At 53.6% G+C, this 24,551-nt stretch overlaps 1 protein-coding gene across 8 annotated transcripts in view; it reads right to left on the reverse strand.

Annotated features, from left to right (window-relative positions):
* Window positions 1-3,291: 3,291 nt before the first annotated feature.
* The window catches only part of LOC128336120 (cytospin-B-like), a 77,338-nt gene continuing 56,078 nt past the window's right edge, over window positions 3,292-24,551 (reverse strand). For all 8 annotated transcript variants that reach the window (XM_053275299.1, XM_053275296.1, XM_053275294.1 and 5 more), the window contains 5 exons: window positions 22,118-22,271; window positions 20,574-20,676; window positions 9,831-9,947; window positions 7,976-8,035; window positions 3,292-6,919 (listed from right to left, as the gene is read on the reverse strand). In XM_053275299.1, coding sequence (XP_053131274.1) covers window positions 6,830-6,919; window positions 7,976-8,035; window positions 9,831-9,947; window positions 20,574-20,676; window positions 22,118-22,271 — 524 coding nt within the window. In that variant the 3' untranslated portion in view covers window positions 3,292-6,829. The remainder of the gene's footprint in view (window positions 6,920-7,975; window positions 8,036-9,830; window positions 9,948-20,573; window positions 20,677-22,117; window positions 22,272-24,551) is intronic.

A 24,551-nucleotide genomic window follows, 5' to 3' on the forward strand; every position in this document is an offset into this window, starting at 1 on the left:
GTTATAAAATGAAATAAACAGAAGTTAACATGATTATAGCCTTAAAAATCAACCAGCAAGACTTATTTTTAAACAAATCCATTCAAAACAAATTTCCTTAACAAAAAATGGAACAGTTCAAAATTTTAAATTATGTCTAAAAAAAAAAAATCAAATGGAAAAACCATCATTTTGCCAGATTATGGATCTCTATAAAGTGTAACAAGGTCTTCCTAGAGTTGCAACACTGAAGCAAATTATGTTTTAGATAAACTGATGAGAAACCATTAACTGACCTCCTATTATGATTGATTAAACAATTCAGGTACTTGTAAATGATTCCAGATGGAATCCTGCCTTCTCTCCTGCCCCTTTGCATCATCTAAAAACCAACACATACCTCTTCAAAGCCATGCAGATATATGCAGACATACGGAAGGTTATAGCTCCTGCCTTTCTTTCCCTGGACAGCAGGTTGTGGGTACCTGTAGGACTGCATATAGGGACAGCTTTCCTGCTTGCAATAATCAGAGCTTCACAATTACAGAATCTTAAGGTAGGAAGGGGTCTTAGACATCTTAGACCTGGCTCTGTTTCCCTATCGGGACCATAGAGAAAATGCAGGATATCTAAAGAAAGAAAGAAAAATAAAAAATTTATTTTGCAGCCTCTAACTCCATTAATAATAATAAAAAAGGTCCCCTTCTCATCCAGTCCAGCATCCTGCTTCACGCAGCAGCCAGCCAGATGCCTCCGGGAAGCTCATAAGTGTGGGGAAGTGGGCAACGACCCCCTCCCTGTTGGTGCTCCCCAACGTCTGGCATTTGGGGGAATCATGCCCCCTCTGATCCATCCACCCAGGATAGTAGCCGTTGAGAACTCTGTCCTCCATGAGTTGGTATAACCCCCCTGTGACGGTTTACAATCCCTTCTAGCAGGGAATGGAGGACATTTAACCATCAGTGACCATTAGGTAAGAAGGTAGCTAGATGGATCCTCCATGATCAGATGCAGTGTGCTTTGAAGTACCAGATAATGGGGTCCAGCACATTCTGCCGGTGAGCTTCCTAGAGCTAGTCTACCACTAGCTTCTCTAGTCTACCACAAGACCAGGAGAGCTGGTCTGGTGGGAGCAAGCATGCCTTGTCCCCTGAGCTAAGCGGGGTCCACCCTGGTTGCATATGAATGGGAGACCACATGTGTGAGCACTGTAAGATCTTCCCCTTAGGGGATGGAGATGCTCTGGGAAGAGCATCTAGGTTCGAATTTCCCTCCTTGGCAGCATCTCCAAGAGAGGGCTGAGAGAGATTCCTGCCTGCAACCCTGGATAAGCTACTGCCAGTCTGGGTAGACGATACTGAGCTAGATGGACCAAGGGTCTGACTCTGTATATGGCAGCTTCCTATGTTCCAGTGTTGAAATCTGGATGCTGGATCGGACTATTTTGACCTTACTTCCTCCTCCTCTTTGGAGACTGGCTCCCCCCGCCCCAGTTATTTTGGATCCAATCTACCCGATTCTCCAACTGCATCAGGAAATCCTTGGAGGACATGCGGACATTTTGTCAGGGAAATCTGCTTGAGACGCTCTTGGAGAAGGCTCCCGCCCTCCCTCAGGACAACAGAGGCACCAAGATGATGCAGAATTCTTGTCGTGGCTATTTTTAGGCTGCCAGTCCACAACCAAGATCAAACAGGGCCTGAACCCTCTTTGCTTCTTTGGTTTGTTCACTATCATTCTTGTTTCAAAAACATCCTTACACCGGTAAAACACTGTTATATACACTGTTTGCCTTGGCCAAACTGCAGCAAGAAACCAGCCAAATGTTTATAGCAGTCACTGCGGAAAACTTGGCATTGCTCAGCTGAGGTTGTTTATTATCAAACAATTTGCTGAATGCTTTATGGGTATTCTCTGTTGCAGCCCAGGATTTATGATGCTGCGTTAGGTGGTTCAGGAGGCAGAATTTGCTTGCAAAGTTCTGGTTTTTCTACACCCTTGAATTAAAAAAAAAAAAAAAAAACTCATCATGAGGGATGCTGTTAGATTTAAGGCAGTCCCCCCCTGCCCCAACTCTCCCACCTTCTGAGTTGCAAAAATGCTACAGGTAGCCTCCAAATTCTGCTGCATCTTTACACTGGGAACACATGAATGACTGGATCACAACGAAGGCAGAGACATGGCAGAATCACCCATCAATGTTGAAGATGAGCGTTCAGGTGCACACAAGCTTTCACTTGTGCTCCAAAAGGCATCCAAGTTGTAAGTTAAGGTACTCACCTTAAATTTTCTGTGCCATGTAAAAACCTTTTGCCAGTTAGGTTTGATGCACCCACAGTTTGCTTCATCTTTCAGCTTGACTTTGGGCTCAGGGGCGGGGGGAAGACCTGTATCCAGGCAGGAAGTAAACTGGTGCAGCCTACCCGACACTAGCTAAATGCACGCCTAATGCATTTCTGCCTGTTGCATCCATAAAATGTACAATGCTCCCTCACCACAGCAACCAATGCGGTTAATTTAAATGTGAAATAATGTCCAGGCAGAATTCCCGAGTGAAGGGCTACCTCGTTACACCATTTTTGCTGACTCCTGATTTGTTTCTGGGCACAATTCGAGTGCGAGTGCTTACCTTTAAAGCTCCTAATGACCTAGGGCCAAGGTGTCTTAAGGTCTGCCTCCCATCTGCCTGGACATTCGGATCATCAGCTGGTTCTCGGCATCAGGACCTGCCTCTGTGGGAGGTTCAGTGGTGGGAACTGGGAGTAGGGCCTTTTTGGTGATGGCAGAAAAATGCTCACCCTTGTAAATACTGCACATTCCAAACACTGTAGGAGAAATGTGTTGAAACGTGTCCTCTGTAGATCGCTAGGACAGGCCAGCGTGGATGATATAAGCAGCAACTCTGGCCCATACAGTTTGGATGGCCAACCTTCTATCTCTGCACAGGTGAGTCACCTCACAGTTTTTAAAAATTATTTTTGGAAGTCCCCCACCCACCCCATATACACCTGTTTTTGATCGATCAAACGCTGGAAGGCCCGCACCAGGCTTCACTTCTGTTCTTAAAAGCTTTTATCCTGCTTTTGTGGCAAAGATGCACATCTGGCACTGCAGAGGGAGTGTCTGTGAGTGTGTGTGTGTGTGTGTGTGTGTGTGTGTGCCTGCCCGCCTGGTAGGTGGGATTTGCAGTGGGGGACGTGCAGTTTGTCCCCCTCCACTCTAAGCAAGTTTCTCTTGGCCCTTCCACCTGTTATCAGTCACAAAGCAAAGCCTGACACCGGATCTGCCAAAGGACACCACAACCAGCCGGCCTCAGAAACAAAAGGCGTTTATTAGAAATACTATGCAGAAGCTGCACTGGATGCTTCAATAATGTTAATGTTTTAAATAAAACTTTGTAGTAACAGGTTCACACTCGACCAACGGCCTCTTGGTGTCCATACGTTTTAGTGTGCTCTTGTTTCAAATAAGATGGGCTCACCTCCGGCCCCATGGAAATGCTTGACAGTTCAGATTGGGGGGATGGGAGTGGGGGCAACGTCTACCCCACATCAAGAGGCCCAGTCAAAAACAACGTCCAAAAAGAAGAAGAAGAAACAACACCGGGTCTGGCAGAAGTTGGCACATGTGCAAGTTTAAACGAGGAACCAAAAAAAATTCTCAAAAACACACACACGTTAACCAGCAGAGCAACAAGGATCCAAACGAGTGGAGGATGAGGCAGAACAGAAATGCAGCCAGTGGAAGCCCATCACACCTTGGAGAGATTTTAGCACCCAGGGACACCCGCGGTTCAAGGCTGACACACACACACACACACACACACGGGCCGCCCGGATCTCTTCCTCCGTCATCATCTGCATATCACTGGAGAGACCAGGGGCAGCCAGATGGGCAGGGAGCTCAAAAGGAGATTCTCTCCCGTGTCCCATGAGGGCAGGCTGCTGCCGGACCCCAAAGAGTAGCCATACAACCGGGGTTGGTTCAGCATCCAGGTGGGTCTCTTTGGCACTGCTGGAGGAAGGCCCCCCAGGAGAGGAAGCTGCAAGGCCTGCCCAGCAGAAGGGAGTCCCTGGCTAACAGCACACCTCCCTTGCTGCGGACAGAGCAGCCCGCCATGGTCCTGCCACCGATCCTGGTGGAAACACAGGCTGGTGGCGGGGGGGGGGGGAGTCAGGGGCGCTCAGCACCTCTCGTGTCCTGGGGAGAAGATCTGTCCAGAGGCGCACCCAAAGCTTAGGTCAGGGAGCGGGAAACGGCAGTGAGATCAGAAGTTAGGGGGGAACAATCCGAGTGCTGATGTGCTGGCATTCCAGTGCCTACACTGGAAAGTGCCCCGCTTGGGGGAAGCCTGCCCCGATGGCCTGCTGCCTCCAGAACTGGGTGTCGGAGGAGCCTCACCGGGGAAGAAGAACAAGAAGAGGCTAGACCTGCAGGGTCCCTGCCTTCGCAGAGGATTAGCTGGTGACCTTGGAGAGCGGAAGAAGAGGCCGCCCACCCAGGGGCCCAGCACTCCGCCCTCCAGGAAAGGGGGAGAGCGGTTCCAAACTTGCCCCATCTTAACATTTCAGGCCCCAAGATACCTGGGGCAGCGGAGGGGGACGAGGCCTCTTCCTCGAAACCCGGCCCCGGCTTCCTTTAGGTGAGAAGAGGTCCCAAAACGAACCCAAGAACGCCCTCCTGCTTCTCTTCCCGCACACCATTGGCACATTCAAACCCACTTCTTTGTGCACCTTCCGCTTCTTCCTGGAATCCCACACGCCCTTCCTGGCCCCCTTTCTCCGCTCCCTCCGCCTTTCCTGAGACTACAGTGAACCGGGCCTTCCGACAACACAGACCTTCTCCAGGACTTCAAGCCCACTTCCCACCCCCTCTTCCGGCCTCCCCTCCATCTCTTGCGCTCGCCAACCACAGGCAAAGTGGGGCCAAACCACACGGCGGGGGCTGCATCGGCAGGGCACGGCCCCCCTGCAGGTGTGTGCGCCATACGCCCCTGCGGAAAAGCACCGGGTTGGCCAGCTGCTCTTTCGGAAAGTGGGGCTTGGGCACAGCCTGGACAGCTGTTCCAGCCTTCCCCCAACCAGCTCCCAGCCTGGGGGAGGCCCCATGGATTCACTTCCTCTTCCCTGCATGCACGTGTGGCCACAGACACGGGCACGGCCACACACGGCCAGTGGCCAAAGAGACACCCCACCCCGTGCCTCAGTCCTGGGGACTCAGGGGGCGGCCCTCAGCCCCCCAAGGAGACCTGCCAGCCCAATGCACGCGGGAAGTGGAGAGGGGCTTCCCCTAGTAGCACATCCTCCCCAGAGAAGGCCTGCCAAAACTGGAACGCCTTCCGGACACAGACAGGAGCCTTCAGACCTGGCAACGCACATCTAAAAAGGCCGAGCCCTCGCCGCAGACGTGGCCCTATGCCAAACCTGCCCAGACCCTCCACTCCACAAAAACACAGCTGCCGAGAGGGGTGAAGGTTGGGTATGGGGCAAGGGGGGGCTGGATGGGGAAACGGGAAGCATCAGCGAGGGGGGAAAGAGGCGAGACAAACTGAGTCAGAGGCCAGGATTGGCTTCCTAGCGCTTAGGAGAAGGCTGGGGGGAAAGGGGGCAGACACGGAGGCTGGGCCAGCTCTTGAGCAACAACTCTGTCGAGGAGAAAACCAACCCCTGCGGAGAAGGCATCCGAGATATTTGCCGCGAGGTGGGCTGGCGTCTGACCCACTGAGCCTCGGGGTGGGAGCTCAAACCTGCTTCCCTGCTGGCATCATGGGGAGGAACCCAAGGTGGGGAGCGCAGAGGTTGACTCCCAAGGTCTAGGGAAGTGGCCAGGAAGGAAGCTCGAGCTCCTTTAGCTCGGGGGCTCCCAGCCATGGGGCCCCAGATGTTGCTGGACTACAACTCCCATCACCCCCAGGCACCATGGCTGAAGGGAGCTGTGGTCCATCAACATCTGCCCCGCCCCCCACTTTCAGGTGACCCTGAAACGCGGCCCACACTGGCCCAAGAGGCACCGTGGTGGCCCCCTTGACACGGGGGTGTTTTGTGTGCTGAAAAACTTGCCAAGCCGAGCAGGAGGGGGAAGGAGCAAGGGGGAGGGAAGGGGGCAGAGGCGAACCTCTCTGGTGCCGGCAACCTCGGCTCCAACCCACAGGTCCCGCCAAGGTGATGCTGCAACCCACACCTAAAGGGCAGCCTCGGGTTCCCAGGAGAGCCCTCTCATCACATTTGCAAAGGCTACTGTTTCAGAGGGGTGCCAACTTTTCCCCCTGGCAGGGCTCCTGCGCTTTCAACGGCTCCACAGCCGACAGACACGCAGCAAGTGAGGATTTCCCTGCCCTTGCGTCCGCCTGCCCAGGACCAGTGCGACCTGCTGAATTTCGGCTTGGCACGATGCGGCTGGGGCAGGCACAGGAGTCCTCCTGGAAAAGGAGATGGCCATTCTAAAAGGAGCAGCCAGGCAGAGCAGGTGGACTTTGAAGACCCCTGGAAAACTGACCGCCGTCGTCTTCATTCCCCCACTTGCCCCTACTGGAGAGATACGTGGAACGCCATTCTAGCCCGTGACCCTTGTGGGCAGAGTCTGTTGGGCACTGTCAGGCAAGGGGTGTGTGTTTCGTCACCCCATAAATGCCCCAAGCCCAGCAGAACCCTGTGTCGGCTGCATCGTGCGATACGAGTGTGGTGCGATACGAACCGGTTCTTCACCAGACTGCCTAAAATGTCTGTCGGACAGCAAGAACAGGAATGGGCTGTGGGGTGGGTTTTCCCTTAAAGTGAGCAAGTGCTTTCTGTGGAGTCCTTGAGATGCACCCTGCTGGATGCAGCCCTCCTCCTCCTCCTCCTCCTCCTCCTCAGGTCTCGAAGTACTTGTAGATCTGGGCCACGTAATGCATGACGCTCTGCCAGTCGGGGCGATCCGTGGACATGATCTCGCTGAGCTCCTGCGGGGAAGGGATGGAGACGTTTTGTTAGTGGCGGGGGTGGGGAATGTGAAGTGTTGGGAGGGGCCATTTGCTCCCCCCCGCCCCCCCCCCCACTGTGTGCAGCCTTAAAAAGGAGACGCCAAGCAGCCCCACCCTAAGCAGGCTACCAGGAACTTCCCTGCTGGCTTATTTGCCGCTGTTTAGAGGGCCTTTGCTCCCTGAAAGGCAGGCAAAGGAGATCAGGGAGGGGGCCGTGAGCCGTGGGGCTGGCCCCTGGAATTGCAGCAGAGGTGCTGGTAAGGGGAGGCCAGGGTGATTCAGGGAGGGTGCTCTTAAGAAGGGGAGCAGCCACGATGGGTGTGGGAGTCCCACTCGGGAACGCTGACCCGTCTCCCAGCAGAGCTTAGTCTCATCCAGTCCCCTGCGTATGTGAACAGAGAGTCACCCAACTGGGGCGCCCTGCTGCTGGCTCCAAAAGTGCTTGGGAGGAGGACAGGTCTGGAAACGGCACAGCAGAGCAGGACACCGGCCCTGCTCCGCCAGGGTGGTGTCTTTTTGCTACCTCAAGCACGGTCAAGCCAGAGATGGATGAGCACCAAAGGGCTCGCAAAACCGCCGCATCCGGTCAGAGCCGAATGAGAGCTGGGTCCATGCTTGATGAAGGTTGAGCATCTGTGGTCCAGACCCTCCGTCCCCAGCTGTGGTTGGACTACAAGTTCCATCAGATGACTACAAATACGGCCAGTTTAGAGACCGCTTTTCAAACACAAGACAGGCACCGGCAACAGCCACTGGAGGGATGCTGTGCTTGGGACGGAGAGGGTCAGTTGCTCTCCCCAGGCTCAAGACAGAGAATCACCACTTGTCAAAGGGGCCTCTTTGCTCCGTTCACTGGGTCCCCTTTGGACTGCATTAAAGTACTTCCAGGTGGTCGGGACCGGCTTGCAGCCCAAGAACTGGCCTAACGCCTCCACGGGATTCTTCTGAGATTCCGTTACGGCTCCTTGGGCAGGAGACTGACCCGGCACCCCGCAGGAGCAAACTACCTCCTTTCCGCAGGACAGAAGAACTCACCAGACTGGGCTTGATGCCAATGCTTTCCACAGCTTGGAACGCCAAGAGGAGATTTCGCTTCTGTGGTGGGGGGGGGGAGAAAAAATGCCCGTTGGAATGGAAGTATATTGGCAGAGTGAAACTTCCAATGTCCTGCGAAGAGTGCAACATGAACATCGGCAGCAGCCACCTACTGAGTCAGTCCATCTAGCTCAGTATTGTCTGACACTGACTGGCAGCGGCTCATCAGGGGTCTTTCCCAGCCCTACCTGGAGATGCTGCCAGGGACTGAAGCTGGGAGCAGCCTGCTCCCCAAAGGAAACCTATTTGGGTAAGGGTAAAATTTTAGGGAGGCTAACCTCAACCTCCCACCCCTCACTCCAGTGCTGCATTTCTCCAAGAGAGCTCTCAGATCCTCCGAGTGACCAGCCTTGACTCCCAGATTTCTAGAGGACATTATGCTGGCCATTTGTTTCTGCTCACACCCAACATGTTTGTCCCAATAGCTGCACAGTACAATACTCTCCCACCCTCTGGCAGATCATTTAAGCTGAGGAGGACTTGAAGCAGCCCTTCCAAAGTTCAAACAAGGTATGGTGAAACATTTATTTATTCACTTGAAAGAAGCAGGAGTGACAGGGATGGTGAGGTTGGGGAATAATGTAATAATGGGACATGAGAGTTGGGGGGGACCTCTGGCGGTCATCTAGTCCAGCGCCGCCCCCCCCCCCAGTGCAAGAATCTTCTTCAGAATTCACCCCACCCACCCCAATGGCTGCCCAGCCTCTGTTTGGAAAACTCCAGAGAAGGAGACCTGCCACTGTGCAAGGCAGACCGTCCCACAATTACAGTGAGGAAAGTCTTCCTATTGTCTCTAGCCTGAACCTACTGCCTTGGAATTTCAACCCAGGAGCTGAAACTGCCCTCAAGAGCAATGGAGTCATCCTCAAAGCCAGCGAGTGGGTAATGAGGTTGTGTGTTCGCTCTGTAAAATGTGGGTGAGCAAAGGGGCGCCAGAGAAAATGGGGGGACACCCTCCAGAAAGCCGGTGCCTGGCCTTGAGAAGCAAGGGTTACATTTCAAGAGAGAGCGGGGCCCTGGGCCTTCCTGGAAACCAGACTCCCCTCTGCGTGGGAAATCCAGACCACCACAAGCTGAAACTGACACCCGACCCTCTACTCAAACCACAAAAGGAGACGAGTTGAAGTGTGAAAGGCCTGGTTTCGAACGGAGTCTGTCTCGTACACCATCCCAAAGCAGAAGGCGGCTGACTTGCTGGCTAGGCTTGCTAAATGGGCAGAGGCAAGCACTGAGGCAACGCTTTCTAAGCAGCTGGCCGTCCAGCAAAAGTGTCAAGGGACAGAAGACCGCGAAGAGGAATTGCTCCCTAAAAGGGGTCCTCCCTTGGGAGGCGAAGGGCATGCCTGTCCTGGGGGGGAAAGGTCCTGGCCAGTCTTGCAAACTGGCCCTTAATCGTGTCTAACCCCCACTCGTAATTCTTTTTCTTCTCTTTCCTTATTGGATTCCGTTGACACCACCCTTTTCATGTTTTAAATCTCACCCTCTTGGCTTCTTCTAAGCCCTGCTCACTGGACACTCAGATGTGCGCCCATGTGCGCACTGACTGGTTTTGGGATGTCTGCTCTGTTCATTTTGGATCCCGCTCAGGGTGCATCTGAAGGCCCCACTCTTCATGTAGGTGCCTTGATCCTGCCGCCCAGGTCAAAACTCATTCCGCGCAGAGATGAAAACCAAGGAGGAGGGACCACGGAGCCTGCCCCCTGGCGTCTCTTTCCGGGTCTCTTCTGCCCCTTTCTCCCACGCTCCCTGTGAATTTCTCCCCTTGCCCACTGGCAAGGATGCATGCGGCACTGACCTTATCCTGGCCGCTGAGCTCCTGGTAGGGGATGTGAGCAGGCAGGTAGGTGTGGAGGAGGGCGCAGAACGCCAGCCCGTCGCTCCAGCTGCTGCTGAAGTTGGTGATGTCAATGTTCTGTGGAGAGAGAGAGAGAGGAGGAGGAGGAGGAGGAGAACACTGGCGAGGCTTCTGATGGCCCAGGACCCCTGGGGGAGACCCCTTTGCACTCACTTCCGCACACGGAGACTGTGCCCCACCCTGGCCCGTTCCAAAGCAGGGCTCGATATAGCCACAACGGCACAGGAGGAGGAGAAGGGAATCCACCCCCGCCCCCCCAAGCCCAGCTTCTGCTTTTTCAATCTGACAAGATAACAAGATGCTGCTGCTTCCAGAGATGAAGCCCGCCACCGCCAGAGGCTCTGCCCTCGGCCTGAACAGCCTGCCGCGATGACCTGTCTTCTATTTGGCTTCACGTTTTGGAGGGCAATCGAAGATTCATGCACCTGTCACAAGACGTGAGGTCCCCAGAGGTGGTTGGAGGGCCATGGGGAGGAGAGCTGCTCCTGGGCTAGCAAGCATGGACTGCCCCCTTTGCCAAGCAGGGTCTGCCTTGGTTTGCATTTCGATGGGAGTGCTGTAAGATATTCCCCGTAGGAGATGAGCTCAGTGGTGAAAAGCATCTGCTTTGCCTGCAGAAGGTCCCAGGTTCACTCCCTGGCACCATCTCCAGGTAGGGCCAGGAGAGACTCCTGCCTGGAACTCCTGCCTCCACCAGGGTGGACCCTGCTTAGCTAAGGGGCAGGTCATGCTTGCTCCCACAAGACCAGCTCTCCTCTCCACCAGCAAGGCTCTTCTTCCTTTCTAAGGATTGGTGTTCTTCCACTGCGCAAACTGCCCTAGGACAAAGCACGGAAACCAACCCCAATCAAGCGGCAATCAGAGAAATTAAAAAAGGCCCTTTGGAACATGTTGTTACAGGATCGATGCCTCCAGCCGGCAGAGTTAACATCTTGGCCAGCTGGGCCGTGTTTCGCACAGCAGTGGGAGGCAGCGATCGGGGTGGGGGTGGGGAGCGGCCCTTCCCCCCTGCCCCAAGTCCCAAATCTTAATTACCAGCAAGTTTAATTACATTAAGGAGCTCGGCGGATATTGGATTATCTGACTTTGCCACTTTTCAGTGTGAAAAGGAACACGCTGTACATGGTTCTTCATCAGTCTGTGTTTTGTTTTGTTCCCCGGAGGGAGAGGTTCGCACCTCGTGGGGCTTTAATGCCACACACACTCCCCTGGAAGGAAAACGAGAAAAAGGTGCAAGCAACCGAGCAGTAACCACAGTGCTAAGGTCTGCTGGGCTGAACTCTTGATTAAGCGCTTGCAAAAGGATGTTGTGCTTAGCTACTTGCATGGTCACTGAGAAAAGAGACCCAAGTGGTGCTTTCTCCTTTTTAACAGTGGGAGAGCAACTGGCCCTCTCCAGCTCCAGCACAGCCCCCCTCCGGGGGCTGCTGCCTGCCTGCCTTGTGCTTCTTTTCAGATTGTGAGACCTTTGGGGACAGGGAGCCATTATTTTAGTTGTTGATATTTTTTTATCTCAGCTGCTTTGCGTACTTTTGTGGAAAAGAGGCATATAAATATTTGTAGTAGTAGTGTTTGAAATTTGAAATTTATTAAGGTCCGAGGCGAGAAAACAAAAAAAGAAAGAAAAAGAAAACGAGAAACGAATACGGAGTCACAGAAAATCAATACAACTTACTACAAAGCTTCATTAGATTAATTCAGTACTCAAACAAAAACATTCCCTAAAGGTTAGGTTGCAGATGCCTAATGGAACAGGCACTGGCACAGAATGTTGCAACCTTGGGAGTAATGTCCGTGTTGGAATCTGAGCGTTGTGGGTGTTGCAAACTAAAATGGCAGGGAAATTTTTGCACAAGAGTGCTACAGTGGGTAGGAACATAGGAAGCTGCCGTATACTGAGTCAGACCCTTGGTCCATCTAGCTCAATACTGTCAACCCAGACTGGCAGCGGCTTCTCCCAGGTTGCAGGCGGGAGTCTCTCTCGGCCCTCTCTTGGAGATGCTGCTGCCAGGGAGGGGACTTGGAACCTTCTGCAACCAGGGCAGACCCTGCTTAGCTAAGGGGACCAGTCATGCTTGCTGCTACCACAAGAGCAGCTCAGGTCTAGAGCAGGGACCCCATGCTGCGAATCCTCATGTCTTTTGTACAACTATGCAGCCCCACATGAGCCCAGATTGACTGGCTACACAAGGGCTTCGTCTCTGGTCAGGGGGACTTTGGGGGTATGTCCCCACAGCTGCAAAACTGGCCGGGTGGCTTTCTAAAGCCTGCACCACGAGCAGGGAATCGAGATGAGATACCAGCACAGTCCAGGGAGAGGAGGAGAAGAAAGCGCTCCTGCCCCTGGAGACAGAGAGGCGGAGTGGGCAGCGCTGGGCTTGGGAGGCGCCGGTTCCTGGCTCACTTCAGCTGTGGGTCAGCCTCAGCGCCCCCCTCCGTGAAGCGAAGGAAGCAGGCAGGCAGAGGCCTGCCTTCCGCTGCAGGTTGCTTAGAAAAGCACGAGGGAGAGTTAGCCGCAATGGGTTACACTGCAGCGTTTAACTTCCTGTGGACATACGAGAGAGAGAGGGAGGGAGCGAGAGAGTGTACGTACACAGGAAGCTTGTGCTAACTGTTTATCTACATACAAGCACAGTGAAAGTCCACTCCAAAAGAGAGGAAGCACATCTGCTGGCCCTGCGTCAGTTTCCCAAAGCGGCAATCCACCACCCCCGCCAGCTGCTTCTAGGCCAACTCAATCCGATCCCAAACATCGAAAAACCCCTCTCAGCACCTCTGGGTCCAGATTCAAACGGTTCCTTTGGCCCCTCCCAGCAGCTGATGGGCATCACCTTCCAAAGGCAGGTAAGAGAGATGTCCAGCCCTCAAGGGACACTAAGATTCTCCCCCCCCCACCCCCAACCCCTAATTAGATGCAGCAAGATAGGCCCTGGCCCAAATGCTTCTTCCTTGAGTGCTTAACAAAGCCAGGCGCTGTAGGAATATGCTGCAAGGAAGCAAGAGCCAGACAGCAGCTTTACAATCCAAAGAATAAAGACAACAAATAAGGAGGGAAGGAAAGATGCCACAGCAGCAGCAAATGAAGAAACCGGGGGGAGAGAGATTTGGCTATTGTAATCCAGGCAAAAGCTAACTGAAGAAAATGGGTCTTTCAAACATTTCTTGAGGAGCAGGAAGGACCGGGACTCGGCTGGCAACGGCTCCAGACACCCCCTGGAACAAGGAGTTTGAACCTAAGCAGGAACTGAAATTAACCCTCCAGTCCTAAGCAGGCTTACATGACAGTTAACTCCATCAACATCAAGAGGACAGCCTGTGGCTGGGATGAGAGGGTCTGTCTACAATAGATTCTAGGGATGGCCAAGCTGAGGCCCTCCAGCGGTTGCTGGACTACAATTCCCATCATCCTCAGCCTCTGGGAGCTGTAGTCCAACAGCAGCCAGAGAGCCCCCACGTGGCCACCCCTGAAATATACGACGATTTCTCTTTCAGAAACCGAACATACATGCCCCAAACGGCACTTTACGCTCTGTCTATCTGTTGCGCCCCAACCATAACCAAGACACTTGGCTCAAAAATCAAGCAGGTTTTTAAAAATAAATAAATGGCGGGACACTAAAAAATGCAAAGAGACACAGTCAGAGCAATTTGGCAGGCTGGACCGGCTCGCCACGGACTCCGAGGGCAGGGACAGAAAAGCTGGCGGCTTTTCTTGTAACACAGGGCCTGGCATCATCTAATTAAAAATAAAATAAAAATAAAAAGACAGTGCACAGAACGCCAAAGACCTCCCCGGGGAAAACATAAGCAGTGGCTGGATGGATGCATCGCGGAAACCGCAGCAGAACGGTTGGCAGGAGAAATGGATCCAGGCTGGACGGAATAAATGGTTGGAGAAGAAATGGACCCCGGCTTCCAATTACTCGGAGCTTCGGGAGGCGCCTCGGCAGGAAATCAGCCTTAGCCGAAGTTAAGGGTGTGAGCGCACCCGGACCCCGGGCTAACGGCTCGTGTGCCGGCACCGGCTGCGCCCAGTGGTGGGTTAACGGGGAGGCAGAGCAGGCATTTGCCTAGGGCGGCAAAATGGAAGGAGCAGCAAATTTTGCTCCTCCTCAAATTTTGTCGCCCCTCTCGGTGGGCAGCGGCTGCTGCAGCAAGGGTAGAGTGGGTGAGGAGAAGAGTCCCCCACCCCGTTTTACCTTATTTAAAAATAGGCAAACCCTTTTTGTTTAAGGTAAAAGGGCAGCAAAAGCCTGCTGGTGCTGGCACAGGAGCGGCCTCCCAGCCGTCGCCGGGGTGACCCCCACAGCGCACCATCCCCCTGCGTGGTGCATTGTGGGATTTCCAGGGGCCGAGGCGATGCATCCCGAGCCCCACAGCGGCGGGCCATCTGGGCGCGCGATTAGCATACCCGGCAACTCCCAGAGGATCATCTGCAGTGAAGGCAAGCATCGGTTGCCTTCCCTGACGCCCGCGCCCTCAAGTCCCCTTGTCACCGGATCGTGATAAAGCCACTGCATCTAGCCGGTGTCAAGGCGTTCCCAAGTCTTGTCTTTGTCAAGTTTGATAAAGGCGGCGCTGGAAATGAATTTATGTATTTGTTTATTTGATCGCTATAATGCCCTTCCAAAAATGGCTCAGGGCGGTTTACATTAAAACAAAACTAAAATCAAGTAACTATTACAATCGAAAACTGTAAAAACAACATGAGACCATTATTTTAAAAAATTAAAACAGCTTTTAAAACCCTGGGAAACCAGGCTGAACCTTTACAGTTTAAATGTTGCCAGAACCTAAGGGGTATACTTGTGGGTCAAATGGGCCGTAACCCAAAATTTGGCTTAAAATAAGCCAAATCAGGCCAAACAGACAGTCTTAAGGGCTCCCTCGAAGGCCAAAAATGAACTCAGATTACGGATTTCTGCCGGGAGCACATTCCACAGCCCAGGAGCGGCTGCAGAGAAGGTGGAATGAGGAAGCAAGATTAAAGCAAGTGCAAAGAGATGTTATATAAAAAATATACTGTAACCTCTGATATATAAAAATGGCACCGCCACTGCTGTGGATTCTTGGACCAGAACGAAACCCCAAACACAGATGGCCCTAAATGGGAAACACAGCAGTTGTGTATCTTGAGCCCTTTGCACCCACATGACACAATCTGCCCCACTGGGCTTGTGGGGCAGCTTTCTCTGGGAAGGCCCCTCCCTCATGCAGAACTGCAGGCTTTGAAGTTGCAACTTCTGGGCGATGACGAGAGGCAAACCGCCAGGGGCGATTATCTCACCCTGACCCCGTCTGCTTTGATGCTTTAAATCACAGAGCTGGCAGGCATCAGCCAGGAAGTCTGCAGAGAGGGAGACGTGTGGGGCCAGCCCTCGCCTGGACAGACCTCTAAATCATGCCTCCAATAAGGGGCTCTGCCTGCCAGGAAGATCTTTCTGGGTCCTCTGGTGGGAATCTCTCCCCAATTCCAAGAGCCCCACGTTGGGAGTGTAAAACAGCCCCAAAAGGGGTCTGGAAAGAGGACTGCAAAGGCACGGTCATATCGCAGAAGTGGAAACCTGCAAGGCACCACCTGTTAGGAAACCAGCTCTCTCCATCCACATCGGATCCACCTACATTCCCCAGAAAGTCACAGGGTTTCGAGAACATTCCCCGTGGTGGGCAGATTAAAGCTGCCCTCCTCTGCCTGGGACCAGAATGTGCACCGTGCCCTTTTCTCCTGTAGTGGCACTAGATTTGGGCTGGGAAAGATCACTCCCAAACACAGCAAGGTAAACAAAAACTATAATATTCCGGTGAAGAGTTCCCCTCCCGCCCTAGTGACTTATTTTTAGATGTATATCCCACCTTGCACAAAAAGCATCTCTCAAGGAACCATAAAAGTTTGAAAATAAGACAAAAGCAAATGACTATTGCTTAGGGTGGCCCCATTCTGGTGTTCCAAATCCAGGTGCCTAATTTGCATATTACGCAAATTGGCTTGGAAATACATTTTTGAGCAGAAGAGTGACTGCATGTTCGGCTCCATAACTCCGCTTCTACAAGGACTGGATGGAGCTTAGCTTTTTAAAAAGAAAAAGAAAAAGAAAGCTGAAATCCAGGCAAATCTGGGTGGGCTAAGCAATTTGGGTGAGATGCATAAAATCCGGGTGGAGCCTAGAATTTCGGGGGCCATGGCAATTCAACTACTGCAGGGCCATGCTTAGAGCGGCAGTCGACTCCTGTGGTTGGACCCTCTCCCTCCCCCCCAGCTGCTCTTTTGGCATTAGCGTGACTCAGAAGGAGCTTTTCCATGCCGTGGAGGGTTCGAATCCCCACACAGGCATGAAACTCACTGGGCAACTGTGGGCTGGTCATGATCTCTCTCTCTCTGCCTAAACTCTGCCTCGGAGGGTTGTTGTGAGGATAAAAGGGGGAAGGGAGAGCCCTCGAGGGCAGGGGTATAAATGCAACCAAGAAAGAAATGTCAGGAATGGTGGGGAAAATGTGTTTAGAGACCTTCAAGGCCAAATCGAAGACAGATCACCCTGGAGAGAATCTATGTGGCTGCTAGGAGTCGACACCAACTTGACGGCACTTAATCAAGCAAGCAAGCAATCGAGTAAGCCCACGGTTCTTTGGAGCACTGCTGGGAAGCCAGGGCTGCAAGCTACTCTCCACAAGCAGCTTGTAAGGGTGGAGAATCACCTCCTGCTCCGTCCTCCTCGGGTCACTGCAAAGAACCCTCCTTTGCCGGACAGCTGCTTAAACGAGTCCTGATGATTTAATTCCATGTTTACTTGGGGGATTAAGCTCAATCTTCCAGGCAGCCAAAGGGTCAGCTCTATTAAAAACCTGAACCAAAGAGGAGAGCTGGTCCTGTGGTGGCAAGCATGACTTGTCCCCTTAGCTCAGCAGGGTCCACCCTGGTTGCATAGGAATGGGACACTAGAAGTGTGAGCAGCACTGGAAGAGATTCCCCTCTTAGGGGATGGAGCCGCTCCGAGAAGAGCATCTGAGGTCCCAAGTCCCCTCCCTGGCAGCATCTCCAAGAGAGGGCGGAGAGAGAGGCTCCTGCCTGCAACCTGGGAGAAGCCGCTGCCAGTCTGGGTAGACAGCCCTGAGCTAGATCGACCAATGGTTTGACTCAGTAGATGGCAGCTTCCTCTGTTTCATTGTTCCTGCAATGGCATGCTGCCAGGTGAGCCTCCCGCAGGCGATCCCTGCCCACGTCTCCAACCTTGCCATTCACTTGCACCCAAGCAGAAAACGTCTCAGCCTATTTCTGACCCACGGGAACTAGCCTGTTCTAAGGCTCGCACACGGGGCCAGTTGAAATTTGCTTTCTGCGGCAGGGTTGCGATATGCAAACTTCCCAAATCTGGGTGGCCTAATTTGCATATTATGCAAATTATATTATGCAAATTATGCAGCACCTAATTGGCATTGTACTTATTTCTTTGACAGATTTGTATACTTCCCTCTCCTTCTCTGCCCTCCCATGTGATTAGATCCAGAGTAAAATCCCGGCAATGCATTTGAAATCCGTGTAAATCCGGGTGGAATTTAGCAGCTGGGGGTGGAGCCAAAATCCGGGGAGTACCCTCAATTCTGGGGGACATGGCAAGGCTGTTCCACGTGAAACGTTCTGGCTGACAAGCATCCCAGGAAGGCAGACCCTGCCTTCCCCCGCTTTTCTTTCACCCCCGCTCCTCTGGGTCCAGGACCCTGCAGTGCACCAGGAGCGAAGTCGAAATCCAAGAACTCAAAACGCAGAGGCCCCCAAGAAGCAGCAATCAAGACGAGGCGGGAGCAGAAGAATGCCTAAGCTGGACAAGAAGAGAGCTGAGAGTCTGGCTGTGATGGAGAAGGCCACACTGCCTCTTGAAGTCTGTTTTCTTGCAAGCCAAGGCGGCGGCGGCGCTAAGAGGCTTAATCAGGAGAGGTTTGGCCCTGTGACAAATGAGTCCTCTCTGCAGCATAAACAGAGCTGGAGCCCTTCAAAAACGCCCCGGCTGCTAATGACATGATGAAGGGAGACGCTGCGAACGCGGCTAAACGGCCACGGAGCAACGCCCCCAGCAAGGCATGGAGGAGTCTCGCCCTTGCCGTGCGCCTCGCCTTCAGCCCAGGAGCCCGCCAGGGGCAATCCCAGCGCCATTCACAGCCAAGTCCTCCCTCCTGCCCAAAAGTCGCTGGGGCCCCCCAGGATCAACAGGCGCTGGACTCTTCAGAAGCGCAAGCAGCAGCAGCAGCAGCAGCAGCAGCAGCAGCAGCCTCGGCTCGCCTTGGGTGTCACAGTGTCACCAGCCTTCAGGGCAGTGCGGAGGCTTCGGACGTGCGGAGTGGGAGCCCAGCCTCACGTCTGGGCTGGGAATTGTGTGGAAGTGGAGCGCTTGGTGGAGGAGGACGCCAAGTTCCGGGCTTCCGCTAGCCCCTTCCCAAATATCCCCACGCCACTTTTAATGTGTTTTAAGAGAGGAGCGGCATTCAGACATTCGGGGCCCCCTGCGTTCTGACGTCTGCACGCAGGTCCATGTTTGCGTGTGAATGGCTGTAGCTGCGTTCACTCTGCACGTGAACCTGGGTACAGGCCCCCTCCCGCCATTTCAAGCCCCATAAATGCAGACATCAGGGAGAGTGAGCAAAGATGCCTCCCAGGCAGTATTCCCTCTCTCACAGGGAATCCCAGATGTTGTGGACTACAGCTCCCAGAATGCCCCGCTGCAATGGCTTTTGCTTGGGGGTTAGGGGAGTTGTAGTCCACAACAGCTGGGAATCCCCGTGAGAGAGGACACTGCTCGCAGGGCCGGGCTGCGGCTCGCTGTGCTCCAATCTAGAAGCGTTCTGGTCTCTCGACTGTAGGTGTAGAGTCCGTAATGTGTGCATTCCTGGAGGATCGCTCGAGGGTCACTGGTGACTGGCGAGCAACCTGCTCTTAATCCAGCCAGCGGACCCCAAGGCGGAAAAGGCTGGGGGTGAGCGCCAGAACTAGGGGTCTCCCCAAAGCGCAACAGGTTTCCTGCTCGCCACTGGTGGGGGAAAACCAAAAGAAACATTTCCTGCACGCCTTTTCTCTTGCAACGGTGCCAGGCCAACGGGCAGTTTTTGGATGGCAACGCCCACCACCTCCAGCCGCGGCGGCCAGTAGCTAGGGGGCGTGGGAGTGGTAGGCCAGCTTCTGCGGGAGGGCCAGAGCGGAGCAGAACATCTCCCACTCTCCAAGCCGGCAGCTTGCCACTGAGCCAGGGAGGCGGAAGTGGGGAGTGAAGAGGGGCCTGTTTCCCCCTCGCATGGCTCTTCTTCCCTCACAGCGACACCTGGCTTGAGAGAGACCCCCCGCCCTCACCCTCGGGGCTCCCGGCATGACTACTAAACCCGCTCGGCTCGGTGGGCTTGCTTTGTGTCCGGCATGGTCACGCTCCCCGGCTCCCCAGGGACGAAGCCGGGACCTCCTGCAGGCCAGCGAGCTCCGCCAGTGCCAGAGCGCCCCCAAGAGGTGGCTCCTCTCCTCTGTTGTGCAGGCGAGTGGAGGATGAAGGCGCCCACTGACTGGCTTGGGCGGAAGACGCTGCTCTCGGGGCCCTCCCCCCACTGCCGCCACCCTCTGCCAACTCCTCCCTCGAGCCATTCCCAGGAGCCCTTTGGGCCTGGAGAGCTTCAGCGTCCGGAAGAGAAACTGCTCGGAAATCAAAGCCCCCCCGAAGCGCGCGGGCCAACAATCACAGATGCCCGGCTTTCGGCAGTAGCAGCGGCGGCAAGACAGATGGATTCAACAGCCAAAAATAAAAAGGAAAATAAACCAAGCGAATTCCACTGTCCTTTGAACCAAGGCTTGTTTTTTTTTGGTGGGGGGGGGGGGCAAAGGTTCCTCCCCCCCGCCTGCCACATTCTTTTTCTTTTGCAAACAAAGACTCGATTCCAAGCAAGCACAACAACAAAGAGGGTTAGGCGACCCGGCTGGCCTGCTTCAATGGGTGGGCTGCAATCTGAGGCGCGGGGGCAGAGTTTCGTAGCTGCTTTTCAGGCCACAGGATGGGGAACGCCTCTGCCTTGCTGGGAGGGAGGAGCAGCCGCTGAAAGGGCTACAGAGAGGCTCGTGCCAGAAGCAGGGAAGACAAGACGACTGCCTGATCACGAACACTGCTCTTGGCGAGTGTGCAGCCACAAAACTGTCTCGTAGGGAAGCACGGCAGTTTGCTGTGCAATGCAAGGCAGAGTTCCCGACTGGCCGGCACCGGTGTCATCCCGAACCGCAATCCCCACCCCAATCCCAGAGCAGTTCTTCGGCTTAGTGGCTGGGTTTGGCTTCTAAAACTCAAAGGCCGATATATTAAATACATCATAGTCAAAATGGTACTTGGGCGAATGGCGCCTGAAATGAATGAATTAAATGTTGGGGCAGCCCAGTGGAAACCTGGTGGGGAAATCCGCGTTTCCTACAGAGATAAGGATATGTGGCCCTTAAGGCTAAGCAAAAATGGAGAGAAGACAGACACCTTCCAAGGGCAAGAAACCATGTTGGCCCCTGATGTGATGTCTGTCTCTCTTTCTTGCATCCAAAGTGTTCCAGGAGAGGGAAAGGAGAGGAAGAGCCAGAAGGGGGTAAGCGGAGATCTCTGACCGGGGCAGCGGCATCTTGGGAAGACACGTCTTTGGGAGAAGCCAACAAGAAAAGGAGGCTGCCCAATGCCTTACCGGGTAGCCTTCGGTCTTCTTCTGACACCATTTCAGCAGAGCGTTCCTCTTAGAGCCCCCGTATTCTCTGGCCAAGGCTGCCAGTGGGTCCTTCCTCTCCACACTAGAGGCAAGGCAGGGAAAGGAGAACACGACTGGTTAAGCATCTCCCCCGTTATCCAGTCTGGCTCCAAAAACTGAGAGGTCCAGGGGAGGTGTTCAGAGATGGCAACACCGTGGAGGAAGCAGGCTCCTTTCGGTTAAAGCCTCCCAATACTCCTGCAAACCGGGGAAGAGGCCCCTTTTAAAGTGGTGGGCTCCCCTATGCTTGGCAGGGGGAGAACAACTGGCCGTCTTCAGCCCAGCATGCCATCGCCACCAGTGGGTCTCCCTTCCAGACTGGGGGGAGCAGAGAACCAGGTTCTCCTTGCTCTTCCCCATGGAGAGGAGAGCCGGTCTTGTGGGAGCAAGCAGGACTTGTCCCCTTAGCTAAGCAGCGTCTGCCCTGGTTGCATATGAAAGGGAGACTAGAAGTGTGAGCACTGGAAGAGATTCCCCCCAGGGGATAATGGGGCCACTCTGGGAAGAGCATCTAGGTTCCAAGTTCCCTCCTCCCTGGCGGCATCTCCAAGAGAGGGCTGGGAGAGATTCCTGCCTGCAACCTTGGAGAAGCCGCTGCCAGTCTGTGAAGACAATACTGAGCTAGATAGACCAGTGGTCTGACTCAGTATATGGCAGCTTCCTATGAAACCTCTGTGGGGACCTTTTTGTGGGAAAGCCGTGTGAACAGCTGCTCACAAAATCATCAGTGAGCCGAGGTTGGCCTAGTTAGGAGGCCTCTTGGCTCCCTGGGCCACGGGACACCTTCTCAAAATGACGGCTCTCTCCTCTTTAGCATGGGGATCAGCCCCAGCACGGCCTCCCCTCTCAGGAGCTCTTGCTGGTGGGTCTCCTGTGCACTCATCGTGTGTGCTTAGATTATAATTATTACCCTTTGGGGACATTGGATTGTAAGGTCATTGGAGACAGAGACCTGCCTTCCTTTCTGCTAATGCCGTAGAGTGGTGCCTCTTTGCTGGTTGTGGCCAGTGCATGAAATTTTCGTTTCTGCTTAAACTTGTGAGATCAGGGGCTGATACAGACCGAGGGCCAGCTCAGAGCGGCAACTGTAGGGCAGGGTTTAATGGGTCGGATGGAGATGCCTCGTTATCAGGACTGGAAGGTGTTGGCACCCCAGTGCCAAAGGGAGGAGAGCTGGCCTTGTGGTGGCAAGCATGAACTATCCCCTTTGGTAAGCAAGCTCTGCCCTGCTTTGCGTTTGAATGGGAGACTACATGTGAGCACTGGAAGAGATGCCCTTGAGGGGATGAAGCCGCTCTGGGAAGAGCAGAAGGTTCCCAGTCCCCTCCCTGGCAGCATCTCCAAGAGAGGGCTGAGAGAGACTCCTGCCTGCAACCTGGGAGAAGCCACTGCCAGCCTGGGTAGACAACCCTGAGCTAGATGGACCAAGGGTCTGACTCAGTATATGGCAGCTTCCTAGGTTCCAAAAGGTCAAGCTCCCATACCTGAGTTTGCTGGGGGGTTTCAGGCTGCTGGGTGTAGAGGTCATCATCCTGCCGGCAAAGGTCATGGAGGGGGGCTTGCTCAGAGATTCCAGGGAGGGGCTCTTGCGGAGGAAATGGTCTGGCTTCAAGTCCTCGGCCCTCCCTTTCAGCAGATCTGCAAGAGAAAGAAGAATGGCTCAGCCCAGCACTCCCAAAGTGGGTGCTGCGAGAAGTAAGTGCATCTAAAAACATGATAAAGACAAGACTCCGGTGTGTGTGTGTGTGTATTCCTGGGGAGGGCACCTCTCCAAGAGGCTGCACTCCTGCATGCTCTGGCTGCAAGCCCTTTCAAACCACCTCTGGCTGGGGGCAGGTCTTTGGGCCATGCCTCCACACTGATTGCCAAGGGAACATTCCATCACTCTTTATTCCGAGACAAGTGGACTCTCAGAGGAGGCGGCTACCCACTGAGTCTCAGCATGAGTCACTGCTCGGGCATGGCATCCTTCCCTTCAGCCTTTGCTGGGGTGGGATGGATAATTCTGCTGCACTGGATGTGATCAGACTGTCAAATCACACCCATTACAAGACAGACAGCAGAATTCCCGGGCAGGAAAAGGAGCAATTCCAGAAAAGGAGCGGATGTCTTCTGACAGCGGGCCGCTTACCCTTACATACTCTGAAAGCAAAAACATACTTGTGATCTAAAACAGGGTTTCTAAATTTGGGCCCCCAGATGTTGTTGGACTACAACTCCCAGAATCCCCAGCCACAAAGGCCATGTCTGGGGATTCTGGGAGTTGTAGTCCAACAACATCAGGGCTGGGGACAAAGTTAAGAAACCCTGATCTAGAAGCAGAAACATACCTCAAGCATGCGTCAAGAGAGGTTTGCAGCACGGTGTCATGTCATTATAGGGGAGGAGAGCGGGTCTTGGGGTCGCAAGCAGGACTTGTCCCCATAGCTAAGCAGGATCCACCCTGGTTGCATATGAAGGGGAGACTAGAAGTGTGAGCAGCACTGCAAGATCTTCCCCTCAGGGGATGGAGCCGCTCTGGGGAGAGCAAGAAGGTCCCAAGTCCCCTCCCTGGCAGCATCTCCAAGATATGGCTGAGAGAGAGATTCCTGCCTGCAACCTGGGAGAAGCCGCTGCCAGTCTGGGTAGACAATACTGAGCTAGACGGACCAAGGGTCTGACTCAGTATATGGCAGTTCCCTATGTGGTTGAATCCTGTTACAGAGTAAAGATGAAGTGGGGTCTTTACAATCACCTTGTGCGTTGCTAGGGTCTGTATGGCGAAGGAACAGAAGCCCCCTCTCAAAACCCCATTTCACACACCCCACCCAGAAGACCAGGGTCAGTAGGACCGGATGTCCTGAAGAATGAGCAAAGTGAACAAACTGGCAGGAAGCACCACCAATCCTGCCCTCTCTGGCTGTTCTGGTAAACAGGAACTCCCTAGAGAGATCTCTGGCTGGGATCATCTCAGGTTATCCATTTGAAGGCTCTGGTGGCCTCCTTCACACTCCGAAGGGTTCGCCAGATCAATTACGGTAATGGTTCTGGTAGGCTGCTGGGCTGCGCCAGGATGCACCTCGCTTTTCATGCTCAAGCGGCAGATCTGAACATTTGCTCTTCCCGTTCCATCTTTGGTCAAAGAACAATGCACACTCCAAAGCAGGTTCGAGCTTTTCATCTTTGATTCTGGCATTTCTGTCAAAGACCTGGCAGGCTAAAGTGTACTGGACACCGTCCTGAGAACGGGGATTGCGCACAATCTCCCTGGAATTATTATTTCAAAGTAGTGACGACTATTATGGGATGATTGAGGGAGGAGCTATCGCTCACCCTGCTCACTGAGCAGAGGCACCTTGGAACGGGGCGATCATCTTGCATTTAACAGGTGGAGGACAACCTGCCCTATCCAGCCTCAGCACAGCACCCTTCCAGCAGCTATTGCTGGTGTCTATTGTGGGTTTTTTTAGAATGTGAGCCCTTTGGGGGCAGGGAGCCATCTTATTTATTTGTTATTTCACTGTGTAAACCACCCTGAGTCATTTTCGGAAGGGAGGTATAGAAATTGAATTAATAATAATAATAAAACGCTTTGAGCACTTGGGTTGAAAAGAGGCATATGTATTCAGAGCAGTAGCAGAGATCCAATTACTACCATGGAAACTTATATACCGCTTTCCCACCAAGTGCTCAAAGCACTTAACACAGAAAAGAGTACAATAAAATGAAACAACATGAATAGGGTTCCCTGTCCCCAAAGGGCACACCATTTAAAACAAATACCTAGAAAAAGGCACACCGTTTAAGATGATAGACCTCAGCAACAGCTGCTGGAGGGGTGCTGTGCTGGGGCTGGACAGGGCCAGTTGCTCTCCTTGTGCTAAATATAAGGGAGCCACCACTGTAAAAGGGGCCTCTTTGCCCAGTCAGCAGGGAAAC

The sequence above is a fragment of the Hemicordylus capensis genome, chromosome 12 (genome assembly GCF_027244095.1).
Source record: "Hemicordylus capensis ecotype Gifberg chromosome 12, rHemCap1.1.pri, whole genome shotgun sequence".
NCBI lineage: Eukaryota > Metazoa > Chordata > Lepidosauria > Squamata > Cordylidae > Hemicordylus > Hemicordylus capensis.